The sequence below is a fragment of the Myzus persicae genome, unplaced genomic scaffold, assembly GCF_001856785.1.
Source record: "Myzus persicae strain clone G006 unplaced genomic scaffold, MPER_G0061.0, whole genome shotgun sequence".
NCBI classification, from domain to species: Eukaryota; Metazoa; Arthropoda; class Insecta; order Hemiptera; family Aphididae; genus Myzus; species Myzus persicae.
In genome coordinates this window covers 605,637-628,603 of record NW_019100482.1, presented here as the reverse complement: position 1 = coordinate 628,603, position 22,967 = coordinate 605,637, and the positions used below count along the sequence as shown (strand labels likewise).

General features: G+C 31.7%; 1 protein-coding gene across 1 annotated transcript; it reads left to right on the top strand.

The window, feature by feature from the left end:
- The first annotated feature begins 2,636 nt into the window (after positions 1–2,636).
- Positions 2,637–22,206, top strand: LOC111027148 (neutral ceramidase). Its single transcript, XM_022305379.1, has 12 exons — positions 2,637–2,883; positions 9,367–9,476; positions 12,038–12,181; positions 13,241–13,417; positions 13,953–14,080; positions 15,444–15,642; positions 15,840–16,046; positions 16,903–17,220; positions 17,332–17,556; positions 18,323–18,589; positions 21,318–21,433; positions 21,511–22,206. The coding sequence occupies exons 1-12, from the start codon at positions 2,880–2,882 to the stop codon at positions 21,698–21,700; spliced, it is 2,085 nt and encodes a 694-aa protein (XP_022161071.1). The 5' UTR covers positions 2,637–2,879; the 3' UTR covers positions 21,701–22,206.
- The last annotated feature ends 761 nt before the right edge of the window (positions 22,207–22,967 follow it).

Sequence of the window (22,967 nt, the reverse complement as noted above, 5' to 3'; positions counted from 1 at the left end):
TTCAATATTATTAAAGATCGATACAGATTAATAGTAAAGCCAGTAAATAGTTTTGTTCTAATATGACTATTATTACACAATGTATTATATTTCACTTCTTGGCTTGCATATAATTATAAATTAGTGATAATAATACGTAGGTAGGTACAATGTACATGATATTACTAATAATAATAATTAGTGTGTTCATATTCGATTAAAATAGATAGACATTTATATTTAACTATCAATTAAAAGGTTGGACTATTTTTCTGGTTGAGTGGAAATGTATTATTCAATGATTAAAATGTATAAATAAAAGGGTATTGCACATACTATGCCCAACGACAATAAGCAGAACAATATTATATATTACGAAAGTGCACGCATTCCGATACATGTACGTATGCAACTCGTATGAAAAAAAATAGTTGCCTTATGATGTTCAACGTCATTATCGATAGTAGAATAGATAATAATTTGTAATATTAGGCACATCAAAATACATCAAAATAATTGATTTATTGATTAGTTTTAATCGCATACATATAACTTATGTATAATGTGTATGCACCTTGTGACGTGTATTAGTTCTGATGTTGTGTGCACATGCCTCGGTAAAAAAAATAATAATAAAAATAAAAAAATACACGCTTTGGCAACAATATATCGATAATAAATTAAAATATTACATAAAATGAATGGATCTAAGATTGTAGGTGTGTATGTATTAAGTTTATGATGTTAATAATAATTATTTTACTCGATTTTTTAAGCTTATATACGACCTCGTTCGAATAATGATATCCGATTGTTGAAGGGCTTATTACAATGATTCAAGCGATTTGGGTTTTACTCACATACGGTAAATCGTAGAAATTGCGGTTTGCACCAGCTCTCGGTGCGTTGTAGGTACTCATTAAAATAAAGAACGAATGTGGGTCCTTAAAACGAATACCTCGATGGGCCGTCATTTTGTGGGTTCTTATTTGGCAGAATTTATGTGTAGGAGTCATGTTATAACAGCCCATTTGAGTCTATTTTTCCTCGACGCCACAACATTTTAACAATTTTCACTATTTCTGTATTTTATTCGATTTCAACAGGAGACAGGTGTCTAAATTAAGACGCATCGACGTCTAAATTCGGCTGGATTCTGGATTATAATCAGTTCACTCCATTATTTATCGTCGTCTAAAAAATTAAAACAGCTACACACACACATACACACACACACACACACACACATACATACACACACTACTTTCTACTCCCAAAGTCCATCACAAAACGACGATTTGGAAATATTGGAAACTAATACAGTGACAGTTATGTATATACTCTAGTCTATTTACGTAATTTATCATTACCGTTATTATTATTATTTTTTTATTTATTACTAAAACACGAATATACAACTTATACTGTATATTTCTATAGTTTTTTCGTATTAAAGTCGGCACAAGTGTTGGCACAATGTTAAAACAAAAAAAAAAATGGCTGGCTCAAAATATAGACGATTACATGAATTATGTTATTATGAACGATAGAAATAATAACTGGCTCGTCATATGCTTTTCATAATATTATGCATTTTTCAATGACAATATCATTATAATGATATTAATTGGAATACGATTAACGGTCAACGGTTTCTGACACGTTGGATAAAATCTCGAAGAATGTATAGTGATAAAATAAATCGTATAATATTTTACATGGGCAACTATATTATTCAAAATAAATCGTATTAAATTCTTTAAAATATTTGATGTTGCCGTGCTGGTACTTGTGAGGTCACGGGTGGTGACTAATAATGATAGGCTCAATCGACTCACTCGCGGCAGTAGTCATATACATATATATTGTACCAATCGATCGTTTAGTTATTATCCAGTACAGTGAACGAACAATTTGAGTTCTCAATTTTCCGCATACAATATTGTGCACGTGGACTTGAGACGTACGTTATGCGTTATGAACGACGTTAAAAAAATATAAGCTGTGTACGTGTGACGTGGAATTGAGCGTTAAAATCCTGACTGATGGAGTGTTTTTTTGGCAGATATCTGAAACACTATGGACCCGTACAAACCGTAAACCGCGATCGAACGCTGCAACTGTGCAGCCGACAATAAAATATAATATTGTACTGTTGTAAAGTTGCAAGCCGGGTGCGGTCTATAAATAGTATAAAATAATATTATTTTAGTTTAGGAATGTATAAAAAAAAAAAAAAATAAAAAAAAAATTACAAGGTCAGATCGGCGATTTCGATGGGATACGGTCGGCTCCGGAGTGAAATCTGTCGCTAAACATATCATAATAATTCATAATATACTCTGCTGGATTCATATATTTATTATAAACGCCGTTCAGCCGCATTTCGGTCACAATAATACTATAACAATCGTATAATATATTACAACGCAGGACTATACGACGGCAACAATATACTGATACCGATACCGACTGTAAGGACGCAGTATAAATCACATCAAAGGACCACCAAAACGCGATGCCGTCGTGTGTCATCGCGACATGGGCGCGAACCGTTTAATTCACGATTTGTGTATACGTGTGTTCTGTCGTAATGTTCGTGAGTGGGGTGTCGACCTCGCAGACTCGACTACCGATCTATCATCGGATCACCGGCCGACGGTACCCGTGGTAGATCAAAACCAGCTGTCGACGTTAGAACACGTTATTACTGCTGCTGCCGTGTGCTCGAAAAATACGGCGATATCGTTCTGATAACAGAAAATAAAAAAAAACGATACGGAACTGGTAATACACGTAAGACAAAATATAACGAATATAATACACATTGTTATTGTTATCGTATTGAAATCATGAACGTTTAACCGACCACCACCGCCGCGGAAAATAATATCGGAGACATGGGTAAGTCGATTTCAGCACTTTTTCTTATCTTTTTTATCATATTAGTCGCATATATATATAGTCACCTACTTTTACTGCAACACCGCGGGCAACACTTTACACCTACATTTCGACATACCTACCTATATAGTTTTTATTGATCGGTACATCGAACAACCGACTTTTAGTCGTCAACAGCTCCCGTTTCCCGATGTCCGGTATATTTTACTGCGACACGAATTCCTACATATTATTATTATGACGTCCAAGTGCCCGTGGTTATTAACGAAAAAATATTCGACTCATTTGGATTATTATACACGTCGACGACGATGATGATAATAATATTATAATATGTAATCCGATAAATAAAACCTACCAATATCGTTTTGTTTTCATATATACGATAGTTAAACAACGTAGGTAAATATTGTAAGTATACTTTTCGAGTTTGGAGTCTTTAAAAATAAAACTTGACGTTTCGACTAAGTTATATTGTGGTTAATTTTTTTTAAGTTATTTAAGACTTTATAATTTTACCAGGTGACCCATTTTTCATACTGTGTATTACTCGGTCGTAAGTTGTTAGAAATTTGCTGCTTGATAAATGAGTAGTAACCAACTGGTATATAATTACCTACCTACATAAGAACTTTGTAAGTTAGGTTTAATTTTGACTCGATATTAATTATAATATAACGAGATTATGTTTTAATGGCAATTAAACGAGTAAGTAGTCAAACTTGTTCAAACTATGAACATTTGCAATCTGAAAAACACCAAACACGATTTTGTTCGTTTTCACTCACGTACAGCGTATGGTGCACGAATGTTGAAACCTTATTTATTTTATAAAATGCTTGTAAAAGGACAATATCATAGCAACAGATCTACTTGCAAGCTTCCTTTGAACGTAGACAAACGGACATAATATCTACTTGTCTTTCGTGTCAAACAGTAATTATTATTATTATTATTATTATTATTTAAATTTAAGGTAAGGCTTCCAAATCATTGGTTATTAGCCTAGTAATTATTAACTAGTTTTTAATAATGTTATTCAGTTTTCGGAGAAAAAAAATCAAACAAAATTCTATCTCCACCAGTAAAAAGTGTAAGACCGACTAACGACCTTCGTTTCGGAAATTACCGAAGACCGTTTTTTTATCCGTCTTTATCCACCGTACTATTACAAATTAAAAAAAAACAAAGAAGATACCTTTACGGTTTACCTTTACCTCTACCTTTACCTTTATTGAAGGTATTATATATATATATATATTATATATTGTACGATAATACGTAATGCATGTGTGTGTCGGAATGTTACGTACAAAACTACATATTTTAGTCGACGATTCCTACGAAGGGAACATATTTTCTTCTATTATACAACCGGTTTGGTGAAGAGGTTAAGGCTGTAAATTGCGATACTACAATAATAGTTTGTGAAAAGTAGATAAATATTCGATATCGACAATGATACACGTAATTGCGTAATACATTAATCGCTCCGAACGAATAAGGTGCAAAAATTAATAAGTAATTACTACAACAAGACAATCGTATTATTGCAGTAACCAAGAAGTCGATCAACACGATGATGTTTCAGAAGACTATGTGCAATCGTCTTCAACCGAATTCATCGTTCGAAACGGTCATGTTTGTAAACACACTTTAATTAAACATTAAAAAATAACCATGAAAACGTATGTGTTTAAGTCCATAGGTGCATACATATTTAATACGTACCTACGAACTACGTGCAACGTCATTCGGATGTACTTAAGCCACAAGGACAAGGGCATAGGAGTTTATTTTTCTCAAATTAAAATATTATCTCTGTAGGGTCATGTTATTATGTTTAATCCGAAATACGGTTTTGAATTATCCATGCTCGACAAGTTATTATAACATTTTAATTTGGAAACATGGAATTCCATAATGTTTTGGTTTTTAAACATTGAAAGTGGTACATGGTACCAGGACGATATTGTGTTGTACTATATACTTGACGATAGTATCGGTTGTCAGTGATCACAATAATGATACATGGAAATTGGAATATAATAATGTAATGAGAGTCAAATATCTGAAATATAATGTGCATTTGCTTTCTAACAGTTGTGGTATAAGGTAGTAGAGTATTATAATACGATAAGATCAATATTATAATTTGTTATGCTTTAAATTTTTTAGTATCTAAAATTTAATAATTACACGTTTGTAAATATTTTTTTTGAACACCAATTAGTTTAAGACGACCAAGTAAAATTATCGTGCATACTTAAATTTGTTTTATTTAAAAAAAAAAAAACTTTTTAATTCTAAAGACTAAAATTATTTCTTTTCTTGATGGTTATGAGACCACAAACTTTTACATTTCAAAAGACAACTTATAATTATTGTAATTATAAATCATCAAAGAAATTATAATTTTTAAAAGTATTTCATGCTAATCTAATAAAGTTCTACGATTATTTAAAGTTTTGATTGTGGGTTGGTATTTACACAAACATATTAATACTACCTACCCTTTCATTCAACTGGCGTCAGTACACATCATAACAGCGTTTATTAATCGTAATAGTAATTAATTTACAGTGCATTGTTTTTATATTGAACTTACAGAGCAGTATTGAATATTCAATATCGATTTAAACTTGTCTAAAACAATAATTATTATTTTTACCTTCATTTTCCGTTGCGTTGTTTAGCATTATTTTGCAATTGACTTAACTAAGAATTAGAAATCATCGAAATACGAAATTAAATACCTATGCAGAGAATCGGAAACTACATTTTTACGACGCATATAATATGGGCGAAAGAAATTATTGTTTTAAATGGTCTGATAAACTAAAGATGAACAATGTTTTGGTCGATGTTTGAAAGAACGGATGAAGATGACGTGCTATTAAGTCGGGGGAAAAGTGCAAACACCGTATACAACATAATATCATACTTGGCAGCTATAAGTAAGCTATAGTGTCATTTCGGAGCAGTAGAACAATATTAGGTTTAATACTCCAAAGTGAGTCGATTACATCATGGCATTGTCCATTACTAAATAACTAGTTAATGCTGTTGCCAAATATTTTAACTGAAAATATAAATGCGCTGAGGCTTCAGTAGAAACAATAAACGTCGTTTACAACTGAGTTTAGACCTTGAATAAATAATATACGTAAATAATGGCATATAACATGATATTAATATGAATTATATTTTTAATAAATTTCGCAATACAGATAAATAAAAATGGGCACAATAACTGAAAAAAAAACAATTAATAATAAATAAAAGAATTCGAATAATTATCAGTAAATTAAAAAAAACGAATTACTTGTACTTTCAACAAAATGATGTTTTCACTGCGAATTTGAATTTAGTTATTTAAAAAACATTTTCGATAAACACAAAACGTTGTCCCTTTTTATAAGCTAAAATTATTTTCTATAATTAATATAGTAATTAAGTCACCGGATGTCTTTCACACTCACTAAATGTTCTAGATTGGATACTATAATATTACTATATATCTGGGTATACAAAATATATAATAAATAATAATATAAAGACAATATTAAGTATTACATTTAATATATGACTTGAAAATGCATCTACGATCTACGAACTTCTTAATCACTAATGATGATGTAATGTTAAATTTCAAAAATTTAATTTTTGAGGGATTTTTAACAGGATATTTTTTTGGGCATTTGTTAATTTGCAAATAAAATCTAATTGCATATATTTTCGATATGGAACCTAAAAACCCATCCTAAATTTTCACACATATCTCATAGAACAGTGTATACTATATGATATATTGGTATATTTATCATGTTTAAAAATTTTAGAAAAATTAGTAGTAGAGTGGTGATTACAGACTAATAAGAAAAAAAGTACAAAAAATATGTTCGTCGGACTTAGGAAATAAAAAATACAATTTGACGTACTTTATGTTTTTTAACTATAATTTTCATACAACATAATATTATAATAAAAATATGGTATTGAAGTAATTGTATTATAATTCAAACTATAACCATCCCATGGTTTTCTTTATAAATGTTTTTCTTCTTTCGACGTACGCTTAAAATCAATGTAGTCATCACGCAAAATTTTAACAAAGGTTTAAATTATTAATATCAGCTCGCCGAATTACAAACAATATTAATTTATTAATCATATTTATCGTAGTCGATATTTCATCACTCTGCTGTTTTTTCAACATCATTCGTCTGTCATATTTTCTTGAACACATTCTGTAGAACTTTAGACAAGACGTTTATTTAATTTTGTATTCTTCAAGACATTTGATGTAATCAAAATTATGCCAATAAAACAATTGGATAGGTAGTCAGCGAAATATTATAATTTACCATCAATCAATAGATATTAAATACTACAGGTTTATTATAAATTTTAATTTTACAATAAAATACGATATAGGTAATTTATAGTTTTTTTTTTTTTTGATTAAAACAATGTTAAACATATTATTATTATCTGGAGAATTTAATTCAAGCACAATTAATTATTTTTTAGAAATATATACGTGGTTATCGTGAAACAATACTGCAAGTCTACAACTGCTGTTATCTTTGTACTATACTGTATGCAAATCGAACAAAATATAGTGATTACTGATATGCGTAATTATCATTTATATTATTTATGGTAGGTGTACGTTTTTTCGATATTGTAGTTTTGGAAAATTTGAGATATGTACATAGCAAACAATTTTAACATTTTATACTGCCCTTTTTCACCCTTGTGAGTGATTGGTAAAATTACTTCAAACTTTTAATTTTAAAACAACAAGCTATTTTTAGTTGTATTATCTAAAACAGAAGTTTTATCTCAATATTTGTATGTTTTGTGTATAGATACCAAATATTGGAGTAATAATTTCGTAATATTTTATTGTTGAGTTAATTAGTTGAGTTTATACTATTAATACACATTTTGCCGAGTAAGTTACTACCACCCACATTGCCACTTCAAACATAGGGTCTAGTCAAAAAAATCAAAACAAGTTGATATTGGTTTCGCTCACAAAATATTATATATAAGTGTGCAAACAATAAAAATATAGTTACATTTATGTAATGACATAATTTATTTTAGAACTAGGTCGTGTATCTACCTATCTTTAATTTTCCGAAAAGGAAATCATAAAAAAAGCAAGCCCACAATTGTTGATAACGAGTGTTCACTGTTAAAACTTTAAATGAATTACCAATCATCGTATATGCATAATATACGATCCATTGTGTAATTTTTTAGGCGTTTATTGTGTATAAAAATATTTATTATAAAATAATATAATGCATAATACAATATATTGCGTGTGTGAAGTATAATGTATAATATTTCCTGTCGAACTGTCATTATCAAACATTAATTTAACGTAAAGATTGAAATCTCATTCCTTTCCTCTTTTTTTTTTTACATTGTAATATTACAATCACTGATACGCAATGACACACACACACACACACACTCGTGCGGCCATACCCAAGCAAACGCATGTATAATATTATATATGTTTTCCCGCATGAAATGACCTAGACATTGTTCCCCACCAAAAACGTAATCATGTCGTGGTTATTTAATTTTAATAAAGATAATAAACCTAATAAAACAATTATCACAATAATTTATTGTTGTCAATGCATAGGTAAAGAAAATTGTATTGGTATTTTGTTGTATAAACATATTAAGCTCGGTCTATTACAACGTGGATGTTAAAATATCCAAAAGTCAAAAATTTGCATTCATACGATAGATTTACAATTTTAGTACATCCGGGTAAGCGTGCCCTATTCACGCTAATGTTTTTCTTGTCGTGTTGCGATATTGTATGGTAATAAACTTAATTGCCTGCCTATTACACGCCGTAATGATGTTTTGTATAGATTGTAAGTAGGTACATTTTTAAACAAAAAAAAAATCCTTAAATATAATTGAGTTTCAATTTGGTACATCAAATATGAGATGAAAAAAACCAGAAAACCGCACAACAAACCTAACCTTTACGTCTTATAAAAGTACCGAGGAGTACTCGAGTAGAAATTTCGGACAGACCTGAGAGGTAATGAATGAACCCTGAAAAAATGTAGGACATTCATATTGTGCAGTATTTTTTATGCCAACCATTTTGTGTTTATTACTTTTATCTTCAACTCAAACCTTGTGTAGTCTCATAAACATTTAACATATTAATAATAACATAACGAATTGAGTCGTTGTAATAGTATATAATATTTTACGAGTCAAATATGTATTGTTTATACCAACTGAAAAAAAGAATAATAATAAGAACCAACAGCTATCTAAGTGCAAAGCAATTTGAATATCAAACCCGAATACCTAAACTATATTAGTTTTTTTTTAATATTTATGAAATTAAAGTCTTAAAAGTTGTAATTATTTATAATATTCTATAATGAATATCTACGAATATCTCATATCTTTAGATTTCATTTGTTTCAGAACTTAGGTTTATATTCGTGCTGTCGTTATGGATAACTGTAGCCAGTTCAATGTACAAAATCGGTATTGGAATCGCCGATGTAACTGGGCCTGCGGCAGGTGTTACCTTTGTGAGTATTATTTTGATTTTTTTAGAGGCATTTTATTATACAGTCACTTATTTTAACTTTTAAGACAATACATTGATGAAATAAAAAATTGCATTTTCCCTATTGTAATCCTTGCACCGACAATAAAAGCAATACCTACTCAGGCTGACCCTTCTCACCCGGAAAGCAGTAATTGTCATGAATCATTTTAAAAACAAATTGACAATAATTGAAATTATTTTAGCAGTCAGAAAAAAAACCTAGACGATGATTCCTTAAAATAATAACGGTTGTATAATATTATTTTAATCTTCAAAAATCAAATCGATCACATGTAATTATATTATAAGTGCCCATTATATTTCATATTAAGTCAATTAAACGAATAGGTAATTTCTTTATTTAAAACGTTTTTCTGTTATACTTAATCATTGGTACATTATAATTTTGAATACAATTTGGTATATTGGTATAATAATATTTATGATAAATTATATTTTGATAACCCACTAATACATCTTTCAAATTTATTTTTATTTATTACTTTATGAGTTATAAATTTGTAACCAAGAATTATGGCCAAGGTCCATACAAGTTATAAATATGTATTGATTCAATCAAATCAACTAAAATCAGTTAACTAATAATTGCATGTCGCTAGGAAACTAAACGTAACGTAGTAATATTAGCATATAATATTGTCAATTGCACAGTTAAACATATCATTCTATATCCCTGAAGAATGTCCAAAATGTGAATCGAAAAACTATTATAATCTCCTACTCAATGTTAAAGAAGCCCTCTACAAAGACGAAGCTACACGAATTTTCACTTTTATTTCTCGTTATAATTACTAACTTAACAAATTGTAACATTACAAACACTAGCAATTCAAACATTGTATACACTATCACCATTCTGTTATCATAAAATACCTGTAGAATAATGTTGGCTAATAACCTAAACTGACGAAGCGGAAAATCCATAATACAAACAAATAAATAAATTGGCATTTGTTCGAAAATTATCAAAAACGTAGTAAATGCATTTAGAATTTTATAATAATATCTTATCAGAGTTAATACTGATCAGGTAGACTGCAGTACCTAATACAACTCACAAACTGTGTATTTTATAAACAAAGTGAAATAATAAACAATTAAGTATACCCCATTTTTCGTCTAAAAAGTAAACAGCCGATTCGAGTGAATTATTTAGTGGGGGCAGGGACATGAAGAAAAACACTAAGACAATTAAAATCGTTTTAGAGGTGGCAAGGGAATAAAAATAAATATTGTATTTACTAATAGTAAACGTAAGCATGTAAAAACATAGATAGAGTTGACTAGTAGGGGTGTATTTTGTGCATGGAATCAAACATTAAATCAATGGAAAATAGTTATATTATTAATTTAAAATTATAATTTATTGAATAAAATGTTGAAAACTCATAATTTATTGATTTGTTTATAATGTTTGGTTTTTTATTTACGGTATAGTAAATACTACACTACAGACCGTTTTCAATAATTTCTCTCCAACCATTTCGACGTTTTAAAAAATATTTATGCATGTGTGTGTGTGTGTGTGTGTGTGTGTGTGTGTGTGTGTGTGTGTGTGGGTGTGTGTGTGTGTGTGTGTGTGTGTGTGTGTGTGTGCACATTGTATAGTACAGTTTGCTTGGGTACTTAATTATAGCGCCCAAACACTAAAAAGTCGTGAGTAATTATATTTGATTTTTGCAATAAATCGTTAAAAATATATCGTTAGAATGAATTATTATTTCATGTATGAATTGACTGATTGGATTAGTAACCTAACCTAACCTTTCGTACTTTGTAGGCCACGTGATTTTCAAAATTGCAATTTCCCTGTGGTTCCCTGTTGGCCACAGTTATAATTATTTAAATTTAATATGCTTATCATTACTCGTCTTAACGAAAACCATTCTTATATCTATGCAAATATATAGGTAATTTATTGGTAGATATAAAATAGATTTGTATGACAGAGTAAAATAAACCAATTATTTACAATTTATCAATTATTATTAAAGTGGAAAAATTATACAAAATTCACTTGATTCATTATTAAATCTACTTGGCTAAGAACAAAGCAAATTTCATTCGCGTATTTTTGACGGTAAAGTGGCTTTTTTCGTATAACAAAATAATATTTTTATGACAATTGGGCTGTATGGCTCAAGCTCAACGGCGATTTGTTGGTCTTCGGATCCCTCAAAATCATAATAGCTTAATTATTCATGATCGGCGCAGATTTAATATTAATACAACCTTTATAAAATTATTAATATCTTGCATGTTATGTACCATATGCTTATTGCTTATGATATATTTTTGTTTTTTTCCTATTTTATTAAAACCGTCGATTGTGTAATATTATTTAGAAATTGTTTGCTTTTGATCTCGGGTTATATATAATGTTATATCAAACAGGTTTTATGAAATTTCTGATGGCACACTGCATAATACACGTTAACACGTTGTCTATACGCTAATCCCAACACTTAGATATATAATAATAAATGTATTATTTAATATTACGATGTCTACGTTGTGCAGCTGGGATACGGAAAAATGGAACAAAGCGGAGAGGGAATCCATTTGCGACAGTTCTCTAGGGCATTTGTAATTGAAGATTCAACATCTAGGATAGCATTCGTCAGCATCGATTCTGCGATGATGGGTGACCAAATAAAGAAAGATGTGAGTCGAAAATTGAAAATTGAATATTAGTCATTGTTTTATTATACTATAAATTATAATAATTAATACAGTAGATTCTCAATTTGTGAGTTTTGTAAATTCGGAAAAAATAACTTGAAATGTCCTTGTTATCCCGTTTAATTCCATTATAATGAAATCCACATAAGTTTGTACCAGACGAGTTGCATATTATTGTTCGTATCTGTAGAAATTTCACAGTTCATATTTTAGAATACGGCTTTCAGAAATGATTAAAATATATTCAAATTTTGTTAATATCAAGCAGTGAACAAATGACGTTTAAATTCATTCTACAGCATTCGTTGTCAGATAATAAATCAATAATAAATAATAATAATAATATAATGCAACCTAATCCTCCACTTTTCAGGTATCATAACAAATTTATGATATCAATTTTCAACGCACTTTCATAGTCTTATATAATCATGTTACTTCTGAATGACATTCATTATTTAGATTTCGAATTAAAAATCCTGTTTTTCCAGATTATTTTTTTTTTTAACAACTGGTAGTTTATACTTTTGATCCCCTTGCACAGAAAAAGTACCAACTAGATTAAATTTTCAACCAAAAATCAAGCCCAAAGTAAAAACTGAATCATTTTTACGGTTTCCAAAAAAGAATATAAAAAAAAAAAAAAACCAAAATTAAAACGCATACCCACTGTGAAGCCAATACACTCGTACGTGTTCGCTTCGCTTAGCGTTTGAAAGTGATTAAAATTAAAATAGCATTCAATATTTGGATTGAGTCTTATTTTTTCTATTTGCGACAACTGCATCATTCTCTTCATATTGTTAATGAAAACTGATGAAAAATTGCACGACGAACAATGCTGTTTGTCCACCGATCCGTTAAAACTCGATAGCTGGAAATTATAAACTGTATAGGCGACATTATTAATATTTGAACCGCTTGTTTTTTTTTTCTTTTCGCACTCGAGAATCTACTAAATAATATTATGATATTGTCGCAATAGTTTGATTGACGATGAAATAAATTGCAATGTAATCAAACGACGAATACGATTTGAAGGTATTGAAAAAATTGAAGGAGAAGCTACCGGGCTTGTACGACACGAATAACCTTATGCTTTCGTCGACGCACACTCACTCGACGCCCGGAGGTTACATGTTACATATGCTGTTTGACTTGAGCACATTGGGTTATGTTCAACAAACCTTAAACTGTTTAGTAAAAGGTATTACACTGGTGAGTTTGATATAAAAACGAGTACTATATGATATTTGGATTCCGGTATAATATACGCGTATTTGTAGGACACCCATCAAATAATATTTGTCTTGCAAGTATCTTACGTTTCAAGGAAAATAAAAATATGTACTTCGCTCGACTTTTTTTCTTTTATTCGTTTCTATTGACAATATTATCTACTCCTTGAATAAAAAAAAATTATTTGACTTTTTCCGACGTGTTTAAATTCGATTTTGCGCGTGCCAGAAATTAAAGATTTTTGTCACGATTTCGGCTTTCACATAATATCATTATATTGTCACTGGTAAATTTAAAATATCATTGTAAAATTAATGGAAACTCTACGCGCGTGGCACCTGTAGATTATACATTCATTTAAATATTAATAAAATAACAGTATGACAATAATATGATGTGCTATGATATTATTATTATTATTATGGTATTTTTTTTTTTTTTTTTGGGATGAAACGGTCTTTTTATAAGACTTAAACTTTTTGTATACTTACACTGATATGATTTTTATAAATAGAGTATTCTGCGGGCACACGACAGATTAGATTATGGACGTATATTTGTTAATAAAGGTGAACTAATGGGAATATCGATGAGTAGAAGTCCTCAGTCATATTTATTAAATCCGGAAGTCGAACGCGCTCAGTAAGTAGTATATTTTATTTCATACCATACGCCATGAATTTATAGTCAACTGTAGGCGCCAATATTATGCTCAGATAGCAAAATATTATCGTTTGATGCGGTTGTCAAATACATTATTAATATTTTTTTTTTATTTGCATGCAGTAAATAGTAATAATAATAATGACTCAATGAGCGTTTTAATATAAAACAAATACTCGAAGGTTATCGATGTTTGCGGACGGCAAACACACGAGGGCTCAACACACTGGTGCCCCGAGAGGAGTGACAGGGCATTTCACCCCCCCCCTTTGCTCTTTAAAATCAGACACGAGATATACAGCAATATGTTCCATATTCTGTTTAATATTATTTCTATATTAGGTATAGGTATTGAAAGGCGCCTATGGTTTAACATGACATTATATTGTACCCTTATAAACCACCTGTACGTATTCAGTGATGGGTCTACGGTGGAGGGGGGAAAGGGAAGATTGGCCCCTCCCCACTCCATGAATACTGTAGTTTTGTATGATGTTTTAGCCCTTGTTTTCCCCTGTAATGTCGTAGTGCATGATGTAGACTGTTGTCGCAGATTTTAGTATTTCCATATTATAGAGTTGCAGAATTCAGTATCTACATAAGCGCGAGCTTATTGTAAACATTGTTAAATAACAATGTTCAGAATAAAGTTCACCAGTCTAATTTATTTAGCGAACATCAGTTGTAATTAAGTTTCTTTATCAAAGTTCTAGTGACCGGACTGACATGGTGACGAAATCCGGCTTACAGGTCTCTGTTCATTACAATATTATGTATGCGCATGGAATTTAATTTAAATAATTTAACACGGTTACTAGTCGTGATAGAACACTTGCCCATATAAGCATAAGCGTCGTTTAGAATATCAGTTAAATTAAATTAAAAATATATTCGTTTATGCTAAATGGCGACGTCGATTTAAAAATATTTACCGGGTTTCATATGCTAGCATGGTCCATGAATTGACTGTAAATAATCATAGGACAGAAGTAATTTTGCAATACTTAAATGTAATAAATGTAATGAAGTTTATATTAAGCTCTAATATAATACCATTATTAATTATCGATAGGATATATATATAATAACTAATAACATATAATGTCAAATTTTTTTATTTTAAGTTATACACCCCAAAGCGGTAAAGTGTGTGGTTGCTTTACTTGTGCACTGACGCTGTAAACTAATTTAAACTTTTGCCCCCCCCACCCCATCCCCGAAAAAATTGAGCTGTGGATCCGTCACTGAATGTATTATTAGTTCACTATAATAATATTGACCATATGGTACTTGCGCCTCCTTTCGTTTTTTAATCGGATCGCTCGCTGTTCACGATACACAGATACGAACACGACGTCGACAAGACCATGGTACAGTTGAAGTTTGAGAGCGAGTACGGTGTACCACTGGGCGTGATCAACTGGTACGCGGTACACGCGACCAGCATGAACAACACCAACAGGCTCATTTCGTCGGACAACGTCGGATACGCGTCCGTGCTGTTCGAGCAAAAGATGAACCCCGACAGTTTCATAGGCAAAGTGAGTGAGGCATAAATACACGTCTTGCGGGCATAGGTTGGGACCAAGTCCCCCTCTAACCGCGGTTGCCCCTGCGACCAAAAAAGAAAAAAATAATTCCGACACTATTCGCGCCGCAATGACTGGAGGTTCTGGTGGACGTTATTTGGATTTTTTCGGAATGACTGACGGACAAGTGTCGTTTTGTTTTCGAACAGGGTCCGTTCGTCGCGGCGTTCGCTTCTTCCAACCTGGGAGACGTGACTCCCAACGTCAAAGGTCCTCGGTGCCAGAAATCGGGGAAACCCTGCGACATTCCCGGACCTTCGTGTGACGTCAACGAACTGTGCGTCGCTTCTGGACCGGGCGAAGACATGAAAGAGAGCACCAGAATAATCGCGCAACGACTGTTCGACAAAGCGTATGTGAGTTTATCGAATTTTCTTTTATATGTACCACGATTGTATAGGACGATGGGATTTGATAGGACGTGCTGATATTGTCTGTTCGAATATCTAATGAATATTTTAATAGACCCCCCGAAATCGAAACTTAATTCGAAATTATTTTATTATTGATATTATTTGTTTCAATAATTATTATCTGTTAATTTTTTTTCGAAAATTAGCTCTAAAACCAAACAGCATTCCCTAATTTGCAAAAACCATTTACCATAGCATTAACGATACCTATCAGTTCAGCAAATTTCGAAAGAAGTTTCAGTGCAATGAAAAAAATAAAAACTTGGCTAAGGACATCGATGCTTCAAGATAGATTCAGCAATCTTTCTATGCTATATATTGAAAAAGATATGTCCAAAAATATTAATAGCAATGATATTTTAAATATCTTTGCTGATAAAAACAGATATTTATTAATAAAATAAAATTAATTATTAATTATTTTTAAATATATATTATTTTTTTTTTTCTTATAACAAACATTTATATTTGTATTAGTAATATTATATACTTATGTATAGGAAGGGGGTGCGGGGGCGAAGCTCTTGCGAGTCACTTTACATTTGATTGTTAAAGCCCCCCTAAAAATTTATCCAAATGTCCGCCTGTGGTTGACACCCTCATTTATCAAAAGTGCCTACACGTGTCGCGTTATAAAATTTATTTATTTATTTATTTATTTTTTAATTGATCCTGAGCCCGGCAACTGTGGCCATTAGCTATAAAATTTATTATACAGCTTTTGCTGTACAAAATTGACACGCAGAATAGTTCTCTACTCTAGCCGTGAAGATAATATTTTATGTCGTGTCGTTTTCAGGAACTGATGGCTGAAAAACCAATCGTCGAGATTAAAGGACCGATGAAGTCCATACACCAGTTCATGGACATTACCGCGGAGGAAGTAGACTACGAGATGCCCGGGGGAGAGGTGGTCAAGGGGAAGGGGTGCAAACCTGCCATGGGTCATACGTTTTCATCTGGCACCATCGACGGGCCGGGCTTGTTCTCGTTCGAAGCCGGCTCCAAATCCTCGAACAATCCTCTCTGGGATCTGGTGACGAACTTCGTGCCCAAGCCCAGTCCGGAACAAGTGGAATGCCACGCGGAGAAATCTATTTTGATATCGACCGGAGAAGTTAGTAAAACCAACGAAAAAACCGATATTTTTTGCAACCAATATTATATACCATGTCGCTGGACCGCAGTCGTGGTAATACTAGTTTTTCGGACGTATTTTTGTTTTTAGTTTAATTATCCGTTGGCTTGGTCACCGAAAATAGTTTCCACTCAGTTGGCCGTCATCGGGCCGTTGATCATAGCATGTGTCCCGGGCGAGTTCACGACCATGTCGGGGAGACGTGTGAGAAAAGCTGTCAGCGACGTCCTTTGCGACGGCTCGTGGTGTACAGTAGTGATCGCTGGGCTTTGCAATTCATATACCGATTACATAACCACACCCGAAGAATACAAGGTGCGAACCATAGATGTTGGCATGTTTTTTTTTTATAGTTTTCTGTGTACTCGTGACACAACAGTTGGAAATTAACAATTAAACCAACAATATTTATGAATTTTAACTCTAAAACTTTTACGTTTAAGGAGAAAAGGTATGGTTCGCGTGCACTATTTTATCATATAAATCTCGCTATGCCTAATGAAAAATAGTAAAAAGTTTGATTGATGTCTTGCGTATACATAGTAAACCAGTAGGTGCCAACTTTAAAATTACTTTGTACGTGCTGATTCCATTAATAATCCCCGTTGTCCTGTATTCAATTATAATCAAGGCGATTTAAATTTAGAAAAGATTATTTTATGTGTACTAATTAGCTTAGAATATCCTCCAAACTATGTTCAATATTGTTGGGTATGTGTCTATGTATAAATCATATTTCTTCAAAATACATGTTTGGTTACTGAAATAACGTGAACTTAATATGATATGAAACATGACCGTTGAATCTTGAAATAGAATTGACTAAAAATTAAAAAAATACGTTGATATTAAAAATGATCTTTTTTTAATTCACAAAACTATGCGAGTTATTCTGTGTTTACACAGCATATAACTTGTTATGGGCTGCTATTATTGGTAGAGGTAAGGAAATAGTGACGACTTGTCGACGTCAGCGCTCAGAGTGTTAATGTGACCACCTAGAAAAAAAAAAATTTGTACAAATCCGCTGGCTATAAAATATTAATAATTATAATATAACATTATTATTAAACGCATACAGCTACAGCGCTACGAAGGTGCTTCCACGTTGTTCGGGCCGTACACGTTGCCTATTTACCTGAAACAATATTCGAAACTGGCCAAGGCGCTGCTGAGCGATGACGTCAAACTGGACCCAGGGCCTGAACCGACCGATCTGAGGTCAGAAGTATGGTCGCTACTGCCGTCACCCATGTTCGACACTCCGATGAGGCGTCACAATTTTGGAGACTGCATCGAACAACCCCCGTACTCGGCCACGTGGGGCCAAACGGTTAAAGCGAAATTTGTAAGTAACGCGTTACGATATATAGCCGAGTAGGTACAATTATTCATAGGTGCATCTGTTATAGGCACAATTAGGGGGAGGGAGCAGTATTGCTATTTTATCACAAAAAAAAAAAAAACTAACAAAATCAATATAAATAAAAACAAATAGTACAATTTTGTTCTTAAAAATGTTCTATACTTAACAACACTATATAGGTATAGCCGAATAGTGATTGTTGCAATAAGGAGTCTCATAGACGCAAAACTAAGGGATAAGGACGTTTTGGCATGGCCCTATTGGCGTGGCCACTTTGGCGTAAACAAAATTGGCGTATGACTATTTTGGCATAAAGTTTTGGCTTATGTTTAACAACATAATGTACAACAATATTTAAAATTTTTTAAATAAAATAAATTAAAAAAATTGTAAATCATTTTATTTGAATATGCATGGTGATATAAAATGTTTATAATAAAAAGGAACCTAACTTAGTTAGTTTGATCAAAAACTTTAAATAAATAAAAATAATAATACGCAGACTAATATGCCAGTAGCTGTTTGTGCGAATGTAATAATGTAATAAAGTATAAGTATAATAAATAATAAAGTAGGTCTAGTAAAGGCGTAGTAGGTAAATGTAGTAATTTTATTAATATAAATGAAAAAAATAATAGAATTTCGTAACAATTTATGTTATGAGCTATGCCCCTTAAAAAAACAACATGGTGGGGTTGTTGTAATCCTCTAAAATTTCAAAAATTCTTTTGTCGACATCAATAATTTTTTTTTCTTTTTTGGAGGACCATTTCCATCTTCTAGTTGTCGATAAAATGTATCGCGTCCTGACCGAACCTTCATTAAGTTGGTAATAAATGTCCATATTGTTGGACGTATTGTACACCCATTTGTAGATCTAATCGTCTATTGGCTGCTTCAGGATATACGGTTTTATGGCTTTATGGTTATCTGTCCTGTCTTCCTTGTCTAACACCCGTTCATGAACATTCCGCAATACAGGTGGAAATCTAGCAGATCCGTCGCAGATTTCTTATTGTTTCACACAATATTATATCCATCGTGGGTGTATATTTCTCGACCGCGAATGCTCTTTACTCAGGCCATTGTCGGTCACAACTGATGAGGTGAATGTACCTCGACTTGGAATGCTCTTTATTTGAGCCATTATCGATTGCAACCAATGAGTAAACATTACAACTTTATGACAGTAATATAACTGATTATTATACCCGAACAGCCGACAGCAATACGGGAATATCAGTCTGCTTTTGTAGTCTACAAACGAGCATATTATTCAATTTTGTAATTATTTTTGTAAATAATATGCAATATTGTTAAACATATACGCCAAAGCTTAACGCCAAAATAATCTCATGCCAAAATAACCATACGCCAAAATGGTCGTACCCCAATGTTGTTCACGCCAAAGTGGCCACTCCAATACGGCCACTCCGAGATGGCCACACAAGATGTCCTAGAACTAAGCTTACATTTGTCGGTGTGCTGAAATTTCGATGGTTTAGAGCTGTACAGTAGGTACATATTGTTATGCTGATATACAATACTTGTTGTTGATTTTAAATTAAATTTATATTCACCGATAACGTCAAATAACACTTATGGAGGTAAAACACTTAAATGATACAAGACTTTTGCAAATCGACTTTTGGATAATATTATTTTCCATAATATTGGTGTATACATAATATAATAACTGAAATAAAAAATATATACTAATATCTCATTTACATCAAAAAAGTTCCAATCATGGCTATAACTTCCATAACTACTTTAAGATTTTACAGATGTTGAAGGATTTTTAATCGAACCAAAATAAAAGTATAATCTAACCAAAATTAATTGAAATTTTTATTTAAATTATTAAATAATAATAATATGGTTGACTGCCTTCAATTACTTTACCGTATTCACATCAAAATAAATACACAGTGAGATAATGTGAGAAGAGTTGTTGTACTATTTAATAAATATAACAAGTAATTACGAAAAACGATAACCGTGTAATTTCATGTTAATGACTCAATGTAACGCTAAAAAAACATAATTTTTACAATTTATAGTTTTCACTGCAGTATTTAGTCTTTGTCCAATTGTATTTGTTTCATTATAATATTAATATAACGTAGCATTGTAACTCACTGCAGTTTATGATGAATGAACAAAGTACTTATGTATACAACACTTTATTAAGGTATACTTGAAAGTATGCAATTGTATAGTAATTACTGTCACTGTAAATTGATATTAATTATTCGTGGAATATAAAATATTGTTATTATTATTTATGAATAGATATTATTTTAAGAACTGCATCTTAAATAATCTGTTTGTAATAGGTAGTATTAAATATTCAAAACAAATGAGTTTCAAACTATACTATTATAAAAAAAAAAAAAAATAGCTCGACTATTAATTATTGTGAAGTTACGAAATACAAATTAGTAGAATTAAATGAAAAATTGCACTTGGCAGACATAGCCAAATGCTCTCAACTATCGATGTATCAATGTGAGCATGTGGCAATGTTACTGAATTAAAAGATACAACCACCGAATTACCCACCGAGCTCTGTCTGAAACAACGAAATCAACGAGTAGGATTTAAATATTTAGTGGCGATGGCAGGGGAGGGAAGTGTTTAGGATTATATTAATTTATACTTACCCAAATGATATAAAGCTTTGTGTACATGTTCTTCTCGTCTACAGGTGTCCGGCCATCCCAGGAACAACCCCATGTTGGAGCAGACGTTTTTGACGGTTGAACTGCTCACGGACGATCTAAACTGGAACGTCGTCGCCACCGACGCCAATTGGGAAACCGAGTAAGGACGCAAGCGCGTTTGACGTTTCGCAGTTTTGCACAGACTTCACGAGACGTGTGTCTTATGATTTTCCACAGATTCAAATGGAAATCCGTTTCGTGGCTTTGGGCCAACAGTGTAGCGGAGGTCAAATGGACAATACCCGAAAACACTACACCCGGGCTCTACCGCATTAGGCACTTTGGATATTTCAAAATGTACTTTGGAGGCGGCAGGCTCGGAAAATTCTTTGGCACTTCGGAAACGTTCAAAGTGTCGAAGAATTAGTGCGAAACGTCGGTTTTGTTTTTAACACACAGATACATCATCAATTTTTTTTTTCCATTTTACCTGAGAGTATGTTTGGTATCAGTTCCTGGCTATAAAATTGTTGAAATAAGAAACCCACTTTTCCGCTCCAAAAGTCAATTTTTATTTACACATTGTTTGTCGGTGTCGTCGTGTTACGATTATCGTATACATTATTATTAAATCATAATGTTATACGCGTTTAACACGATATAATTCCAAATCCGCTTATTATAATAATATTGTGATGCCGTCAACACTCATCATATTTATACTGGTAATCCCTAATAACCTATATTATAATAACCATGTCGACGAAACAAAATTTGTGTATTCAAAATACTTATACCTATATTGTTGATTATTTTGTAAATATAGGCAATATAGATCTATGATACGTATACATGTAAATCAACATATTTATCAATATACTGTTCGATAGCGTGAAAATTAAAAAAAAAAAAACAGTTAACAATACTGAATACGCCAATAATTATATAACATAAACACTATACCTACAAGTCATGTGTGAATTGCTTTTTTTACCTTCATTTAAAAATATTGAGATTTAGTGTTTTTTTTTTATCAAAGGTGTAAAAAAAATAAATTTGTAGCAACCTTTAGGGGTTGAACAAATAAGCTATAAGCTCCCTCTCCGAGTCTCAATAAGGACTAAATTGTGTTGAAAACGGTCCAGTAGTTGTTACTTGTTCAGACTACAGAGGACAAACAATGAAACACTTTTGATATAATATATTATAAATAGATGGATAAACCTATTTACGCAGTACAATGATAAAGAAAACATATTCGTCGCGGTATAATGGCCTAGGACTTAACTATAAATAGACATTTGAAATTGTTATTTAAAATATAATATATTTTATTGTGTTCATATAAAATTCAATATTTTTTGAAGGAGAGCGTATTACATAATATATATTTTTTTTTATTAAAGCTATCAATATAAAATCATTAAACACAATATATTATTTAATGCATATGGAGTCTATAGTAATTAATTTCAATATCATATTATACCTAAGCTGTTATATAAGAAGTACAACATTCAACTAAAATACTTTTCGACATTTGTATTGGATATTTGAGAATAGTATTCTTGTGATACGTAAAATTATTTTAGATTGTGAGCAGGGTGATGAATGTATGGATTTAATGATTTAACCATAGACTCCATACTACTAGACAAGAACTGTGTGACAACAGCATTACGAGCTGTCTCGCA

Coding starts and splice junctions, on each gene's coding strand:
- LOC111027148 (XM_022305379.1), top strand. Junction 15,643..15,839: donor CCGACAGTTTCATAGGCAAA/GTGAGTGAGGCA, acceptor GTTTTCGAACAG/GGTCCGTTCGTCGCGGCGTT. Junction 18,590..21,317: donor AAACGGTTAAAGCGAAATTT/GTAAGTAACGCG, acceptor TCTCGTCTACAG/GTGTCCGGCCATCCCAGGAA.